The 8979-nt window shown below is 41.5% G+C and overlaps 1 protein-coding gene across 1 annotated transcript; it reads left to right on the top strand.

Moving 5' to 3' along the window:
• Positions 1-6178: 6178 nt before the first annotated feature.
• Positions 6179-7174, top strand: LOC127136832 (uncharacterized). The gene has a single exon (XM_051063350.1). It carries the CDS (start codon positions 6179-6181, stop codon positions 7172-7174), a length of 996 nt encoding a protein of 331 aa, XP_050919307.1.
• The last annotated feature ends 1805 nt before the right edge of the window (positions 7175-8979 follow it).

Below are 8979 nucleotides of genomic sequence, written 5' to 3'. Positions count from 1 at the left end.
GGATAAGGGTAAGCAAGTTTGTGAAAAATTCAAAGATAGCAAGAAGAGGATCCGATTAGCCAAAGGATAAAGAGTTTGGGTTGGTGGAGCTCTACAAGGAGCTAATTCTGAGCTAGACTTCCGCAACGACGAGTTGGATCAAGCATTTTGAATCATCAAGGACCTCTAGAATATTGTTGAAAGGTCTAACGCCATGAAGAAAGAATCGAGGGAAGATTATGAGGCTCAGACTCTCGAGCTAAGGACCACTTTAAAGGAGTATAAGGACCTTCTGGCCAAGGAACAACTAGAGAGAGAAAAGATTCACCAAAGATTCTTGCGTGAGCAGTTCAAACTTGGACGACCTTACGAGAAAATCAAGAACTTGAAGAGGGGGATCTATAATCAAGCCTATGTAGAGTTGCAAAACAACTGTAGACATTGGAAGGAGCATTGCCATGGAGCCGAAGCTGCCATTTCTCAAAGGGATGGAATCATCCACGGTCTCCAAGCCCTTTACAACGAGTGGAGGAACAGATACGCCAACATGGAGGTACTAACTAACTATGCCCTTCAATATCTTCCCGACAAGTTGAAGGAGGATGATCTGATCATTTTCCAAATAATACCCCCGAGGAGGTCTATCACTTCGTCAAATTCTGCAAGAAGACGATGGTCGAACTCGTCACCGACATTGAGGCTCTCCGTAAGTATCAGGGGTCACTTTTAGGGTTGATATTTAGTTAGTATATTTGTTTCCACTACTTGTAGTTTACAACTTACATGTATTGCAATCTATTTTCCCTTCAAAGGATGAATGAAAGCTTCATGATTTTCCATATTGTGTTTTCCTTTATCTGTGATTGTGAACGTAAATCGTCAACTTGTTCTCGCAATAAACATGAATAACTAAAAAGGAGTTTTGCTTTAACATAAAACAAAAAAAATTATAAAAAACATTCATGCATCATTTACATCTTTCAAAACCTAAAAACACAAAAAAAACGCATCCATCCACCCTTTTTTTTACCAGAACCAATCTACAAAGCTGACTTCCCGATACGATACACGAGGACGTCGACAAGCTATCATGGAACAACTTCAAGAAAACCAAGTTGCACTTCAGGAGGAAGTATCCCAGGTACGGTCCCAAATGCGGAAGTTGAAGGAGATTATTCAGGCAGTCGCAAGAGCCCAAGAAGTTATGGCAAAAATGCAAGAGGAAATGAACCAACGTGCTAGTGCTACCAATCCGACTCCACTTCCTCAAGTTGACCATCCAGTTATCATTAATGCACCTGGTGGTGTTTCACACGGCAATCCTCGTCCTCATGTCTTTGAAATATATGACCAACATGATGCATTCTTCAGCCTAAGGGCTGCTTCTTAGTATGACACCTTTCGGTTTAGCAACCAACAGGGTGGAGAGGAAGGTAAAGGCTATCGAGAAGAAGCTCAAGGAAATGCAGAGCACCGATATTTTAGGCCTTGACGCGGAAGAAATGTTCCTAATGCCCTGGGTCATCATTCTGACCAAGTTCAAAGTCCTAGACTTTGAAACATATTAGGGAAATAGCGACCTTAGGACTCACAATAGGGCATACTGCCAAAAGATGGTTGCTTATTCCAGTGATGATCAACTATTAATACATTTTTTCCAAGATTCCCTCAGTGGGGCATATTTGGATTGGTATATGCAACTCGAGGGCAGCCAAATTCACACATGGAGGGAGATGGCAGAAGCATTCCTCGAGCAATATGAGTACAACATTGATATGACACCTAATCGCACGCAGTTGCAAAATCTGACTCAAAGGTTTGAGGAATCCTTCAAAGAGTATGCCCAACGGTGGAGGGAATTAGATGTTAGGGTACAACCCCCATTGCTAGAAAGGGAACTGATAGACATGTTTATGGGTAATATGCAAGACCCATACCTTAATAAAATGGTAGGGAGCACCTCTTTGGGTTTTTCTGACCTAGTCTTAGCCGGTGAAAGGATAGAAAATATGATTAAGATAGGCAAGATCCAAAACTCTACCAGTACTTCCGGTGCATCGAAGAAACCTTTTGTTCCCTATGGTAAAAAATGAGAAGGTGAAACCAATTCCACTTCCATCATCCGAACAAGAAATCCCACGTATCAACAAGTATTCGTCGTGGCTCCCGTCCAACTTATTCAACAACAACCATTTACAATTCCTGTTCAAACTCAACAACAGCAACGCTACCAATAACCACAACAACAACGGTATCAACAATGATCGCAACGTCAGCAACCACAGTATTAACAACAACGACAAAGGGTGCGAAGGCTCGATAGAATATTTTACACGGTTCCCATGTCGTATAGCCACATTCTACCATATTTATTTAGGGGATCACTTGTACAACTAAGGGAGTTGAGACCCCTACTAGCGGTTCTTCCTCCCGGTTATGATGCAAATGTCTGCTGTGAATTTCATTCTGGTGCTCCCGGGAATTCCATCGAGAATTATAAAGCATTGAAGTACAAGGTTCAAGATCTTATTGATTCTAAGGAAATTACGTTCACCCCCAATGGGCCGAATGTAAATAACAACCTGATGCCCCCTCACAACAATTCAGTGTGAATATGGTGGAAGTTGACAATGGAAGAAGATTAGTGTCCTGTGTGGACGAGTTAAAAACACCACTCATAGACATCAAGAATGCTTTAATGAAGGATAATGATTTTCCCGTCTGTAGTAATGATTGTTAACACTGTATGATTAACCCACAACAATGTAAAACTTTGAAGTCTTCCACAATGATTAATGGACCAAGGGATCTTTGTAGTAGAATATCCGTCCATAGAAGAAGATCCGTCCATATAACTTATCTCAGTTAACTCTGTCAACAAATCTTATTGCTCCAATAATAGTAATAGTTCCCACACCATTCCCGTATGTTGACACCAAGGCAGTCCCATGGGTGTATGACACCTCAGTCTACATCCATGGTCAGAAGATTCAAGAAGAACCGTTGAAGTCTAGTGATCTAATGATCAATATCACCGACACTGGCGGAATCACGAGAAGTGGGAGGATATTTTCACCAGCACCCACTCCAATTGGAACTAGCAATCCTTCAGCTTCAGACAAAGGCAAACAAAGTGATGACGCTCAGCAGCGACAAGACCCGGCACCTCCGAATGAAGTAGAAGAGTTCTTATACATTATCAAGAAGAGCGATTATCGAGTGGTCGATCAGCTTAACTAGACACCCTCGAAGATCTCAATGTTGTCTTTATTAATGTGCTCGTATGCCCATAAGGATGCTTTGGCAAAAAAAAATAGGACAACTCACGTGCCACAAGAGATCTCTGTGTGCCAGTTTGAAGGGGTAGTTAAGAATATCGCTACTAGCTTAAGCTTGGGCTTCACTGATGAGGAGCATCCCTCCGGGGGGAGGAATCATAACAAGGATCTCCATATTTCAATTGAGTGTGTGGATACAGTCCTATCAAGAGTTTTGGTAGACACTGGGTCTTCCCTCAATCTGATGCTTAAGAGCTCCCTTGCTAAGCTAACTGTTGAAGGACTCGTAATGAAATCGAGTGAGCTTATAGTAAGAGCATTTGATGGGACTAGAAGGACTATAATTGGTGAGGTGAACTTGCCTATGAAGATTGGTCCCCATACTTTCCTTATCACTTTCTTTGTCATGGACATCTATCCAGCTTACAGATGTCTGCTTGGAAGGCCTTGGATCCACTCAGCTGGTGCAGTCACTTCAACGCTCCATCAAGGATTGAAATTCTTGGTTGATGATCAACTGGTTATTGTAGAGGGTAAAGAGGATATTATTGTAAGTCACCTCACATCTTTTCATTACGTCAAAGGAGAAGGGGGGATGAAGGAAATCATGTTCCAATCATTTGAAGTTATCAATGTTGAAATGGTTCGCCCAGCAAGGGATGAATCAAAAGATGTCGAATCTCCAATGACCTCTCTTAAGGATGCCCTGACAATCATAAAGGATGGACACCCCCAAGGGTGGGGAAGAATGCTTGAACTGCCAGCCAATAAGGATCATACCGGTTTGGGATACAACTCCCAGAATTTGAAGAAGCCTGCGTTGATATCTACAAAGGGATCAGTGCTCCCGCTATCCAAAAACTTCTCAAGTGCCGGTTACCTTGATGACAACCGTATATGTGCCGTGGAATAAGATAAAGAAGAAGATGATGGATTGATCTTCACAAAGACCGGTGGAAAGGGTGCTACAAAATGAACCAAGATTGAAATACCTAAAGTGACCCTGATTAAAATGTAATTCCCAATATTGTTTTCCTTTCTTTTTATCAAAATAACCCATGTCAAGCCCAAGGCATGGGGGAATCATTTGTAGGGCCTCATCAAATTTCCTTTTTAATCATTAGTGAAAAATGTTCATGTTCGCAATCAATTTTGAGATCCTTGTCTTTTATTTATTTATTTCACCTTTTTTTCAAAATGACAATTTTCTTTTTTTAAAAAAAATCTTTTTAAATCATCCTCTATTTCATATCAATAAAAGTGTGGACCTTAAATCGTGCAGATCGCCCTCGACAACCACCAATGACAATTTTTCTGCGGTCTCATATGACTTTGACAACCCGATTAATCAAGCCAATGCAGAGTGTGAGGAAGAGGTCGAACTCCCCGAAGAATTGGCAAGGTTGATCAAGAAAGAGGAAAAAGTCATCCAGACGCAAGAAGAATCAGTGGAAGTGATTAACCTTAGGACGGACGAGGAAGCGAAAGAAGTATGAGTCGGCTCCGCTCTACAAGACGAGGTGAAGGCAAAATTGATCAAGCTCTTGAAGGAGTACAAAGATGTGTTTGCATGGTCATACCAAGACATGCCCGACCTCGATACTGACATCGTGGTCCACCATCTGCATCTTAAAGAAGAATGCCCTCCAGTAAAGCAAAAGCTACGAAGGACCCATCCCGATATGGCTCTGAAGATCAAGGAGGAAGTATAAAAACAGATCAACATCGGCTTCCTAGTGGTCTCCAATTATCCTCAATGGATTGCCAACATTGTGCTTGTACCTAAGAAATATGGCAAAGTGATGCGTAGATTATACAGATCTAAGTAAAGCAAGTCCCAAAGATGACTTTCCTCTACCACACATTGACGTGCTAGTGGACAACACCGCCCAGTTCTCTGTTTTCTCTTTAATGGATGGTTTCTCCGACTATAACTAGATCCGCATGGCTCAAGAAGATATGGAGAAAACCACTTTCATAACTTCATGGGGAGCCTTCTGCTACAAGGTGGTGCCTTTTGAATTGAAAAATTCAGGTGCACATACCAATGAGCCATGGTCACTCTCTTTCATGATATGATTCATAAAGAGATTGAGGCTTACGTTGACGACCTGATAGCCAAGTCTCAAACCGAAGAGGAACACCTTGTCAATCTAGAAAAGTTGTTTGAGAGGCTGAGGAAGTTCAAATTGAGACTTAATCCCAACAAGTGAACCTTTGGGGTAAGATCCGGCAAATTTCTAGGTTTTATCGTTAGCCAATGTGGCATTGGGGTAGGTCCTGAGAAAGTGAAGGCCATACAAGTTATGCCTACACCCAAAACCGAGAAGGAAGTCTGAGGATTCCTAGGTAGATTGAACTACATTTCTAGGTTCATATCTCACCTCACGGCCACTTGTGATCCAATCTTCAAACTTCTTCGAAAGGATCAAGCCAACATTTGGAACGACAATTGCCAAGGCGCATTTGAGAAAATAAAGGAGTACTTGCAAGAACCCCCCATGTTGATGCCTCCTGTACTTGGTAAACCATTAATCATGCATCTCACCATCCTCGAAGGATCTATGGTGTGTGTCCTCGGCCAACATGACGAGACTGGTAGAAAAGAACATGCAATATACTACTTGATCAAGAAGTTCACCGATTGCGATAGTAGATATTCAATGCTTAAAAAGACTTGATGCACACTACTATGGGCTTCCAAGCATTTAAGACAGTACATGCTCACTCATACGGCATTGATGATCTCTAAGATGGATCCTGTCAAATAGATATTTAAGAAGCCAACTCTAACCGGTAGAGTAGCCCGATGGAAAATGTCTTTAACCGAGTACGATATCCAACATGTCACTCAAAAGGTCATTAAAGGGAGTGTAATGTCTGACTATCTTGCACAATAGCCCTTGGAGGACTATCGGTCTATGCATTTTGAATTCCCCGATGAAGACATCATGTTGATTAGGGATTGCAACATCCCTGGTCCCAAGGAAGGACCCGAGCCAGGATCCCGATGGACCTTGGTTTTTGATGGAGCTTCTAATACTCACGGAAATGGCATTGGGGCAATAATCACTTCTCCAACTAATTTCAACCTCCCATTCACCACAAGGTTGTGTTTTGAATGTACAAACAACTTAGCCGAGTACGAGGCTTGTATATTTAGTATTGAAGCTGCTATCGATATTAGGATCAAAATCCTAGAAGTCTATGGAGATTTAGCCTTGGTAATCATCCAAGTCAATGGGGATTGGGATACTAGAGATCATCAGCTCATTCCTTACAAAAAGCATGTCTTGAAACTTGTCCCCTACTTTGATGAGATTACATTCCACCACATCCCTCGAGAAGAGAATCAGTTAGTTGACGCCTTGGCAACTTTGGCGTCCATGTTTAAGGTTAAGTGGAAGAACGAAGCGCCATTCTTTCACCTCAACTACTTAGACGAGCCTGCTTACTGCCTGGCAGCAGAAGACGAAGCGGACGGCCAACCTTGGTTCTATGACATCATGAAATTCTTAGAGAACCAAGAGTATCTTGTGGACGTATCCATCACCGATAATAAGTATCTTCAGAAACTATCATTCAAATTCTTCTTAAGTGGATGGGTGTTATACAAGAGAAACTATGATTCGGTTCTTTATAGATGTGTGGGCAAGCAAGAAGCAAACTGGATTATAATGGAAATTCATGAAGCATCCTTTGGAACGCATGTCAGTGGGAACACTATGGTAAACAAAATCTTAAGGGTCAGCTACTATTGGATGACTATGGAGGTTGACTGTCATCGCCACGTCCAAACATGCCATAAGTGCCAGATCTACACCGACAAGATCCATGTGTCGCCAACGCCACTAAATATCCTAACATCACCTTGGCCTTTCACCATGTGGGTAATTGACGTGATCGAACACATATAGTCAATTGCCTCAAATGGACACCGCTTCATCCTTGTAGCCATTGACTACTTCACGAAATGGGTAGAAGCAGCCTCATACGCCAATGTTACCAGATAAGTGGTGACTTGATTCCTCAGGAAAGAAATCATCTACCGTTACGGGGTCCCCAACAAGATCATTACTAATAATGGATCTAACCTCAATAATAAAATGATGAAAGAGCTATGCCAAAATTTCAAGATCGACCACCATAACTCATCACCTTATAGGCCTAAGATGAATGGCGTTCTTGAGGCAGCTAACAAAAACATCAAGAAGATCGTGCAAAAGATGGTGGAAACCTACAAAGATTGGCATGAAATGCTCCCATTCTCATTACATGGTTATCATACTTCAGTACGCACTTCCACTAGGGCAACTCCCTTCTCCCTTGTGTATGGAATGGATGCAGTCTTGCCGGTCGAAGTAGAGATTCCATCCTTAAGGATTTTGACCGATGTTAAGCTTGATGAGGCTGAGTGGGTACAAGCCCGATTTGACCAACTAAACCTCATTGATGAGAAGCTCTTGGCAGTCATCTACCACGGCCAACTTTATCAAAAATGCATCAAGAGAGCACGTGACAAGAAGTTTTTCCGTCGCAGCCTAAAGGCCGGAGATCTAGTATTGAAAAAGATTCTTCCAATTCACACTGACCCAAGGGGAAAATGGACGCCAAACTACGAAGGCCCATATGTTGTAAGAAAGGTCTTCTCTAGAGGAGTCTTAATCCTTGCAACTATGAATGGTGAAGATCTTCCATCCCCGGTGAATGCAAACGCAGTCAAAAAATACTACGCTTGAAAATAAAAGCCCGATAAGTTAAAAACCCTAAAGGGAGACTTATGCAAAAATGGGTACCCCGGTAGACAGAAAACCTGAAAGGGAATGTAGCGGTGTATTCGTCGCTATATGATTTATTGATTAAACCATAAGCAAAGCATACAATGAATCGAGTCGCCACCGCACTTTTATTTATCCAAAGGACTGGCTAAAAAGCGAACAAAAGCCTAAGAAGTTTTACGCGTAGAAAACTAATGAAAAGATCAGAGAGTCTGGGTAAGGGGTAAATTACGCAATGGGAAGGTGTTAGGCACCCACTACGTCCTAGGTACTCCTAGGGAGCCCTTTTCACACTTGTTGTACTAAATTGTTATTTGTTATGAAATATTTATTGTGCAAACATGATTGGGATGATGAGAAAAGAATATACAATTTTTATTGTTTTTGTGTTCGAACGGATGAACCCGTTGCCTACGTACCTTCCATCAAAGGTAAGGATCAAAACGCCGTAGTTCGGCTAAAAGATTTCCAAAAGTTAGTGGATTCAATTTTAAACACAAGCCCTAAGGTCTTACGTTATCCACAGGAGAAAACTCAACCTTATACAAACAACGAGTCCACCATGTGAGAAAAGCTTCAACTTGCTAGTGAGGGGTTAACCCTATAATAAGCAAGGAAGACTTACAATTCAATCAACTAAGGACAAATAGGTGAGATTGACATCAACCAACTAGGATAAATCAAACCTAGGGCTAATGTATGAAAACTTAACAAGAATGGACAAAGCCACAAAACAATTGAATGGGTGAAGTTAATTGATTATGATTATTCACAAAAGGAGGGTCAAAGTATGATTAAGATTGATTCAAAAGAAGTATTATGAAATGGAGTTTGAAAAGTCAAGGACTTAGGGTCCAGGATTCTAATTTGAAAGCATGAAGATGTTTGCACAATATTTATCTCATGTTTTGAAAGCAATGTGTGAAAAGGTTTAGGACAAAATG

Source organism: Lathyrus oleraceus, chromosome 4 (genome assembly GCF_024323335.1).
Source record: "Lathyrus oleraceus cultivar Zhongwan6 chromosome 4, CAAS_Psat_ZW6_1.0, whole genome shotgun sequence".
Taxonomy (NCBI): Eukaryota; Viridiplantae; Streptophyta; class Magnoliopsida; order Fabales; family Fabaceae; genus Lathyrus; species Lathyrus oleraceus.
This window is presented reverse-complemented; position numbering and strand designations above follow the sequence as displayed.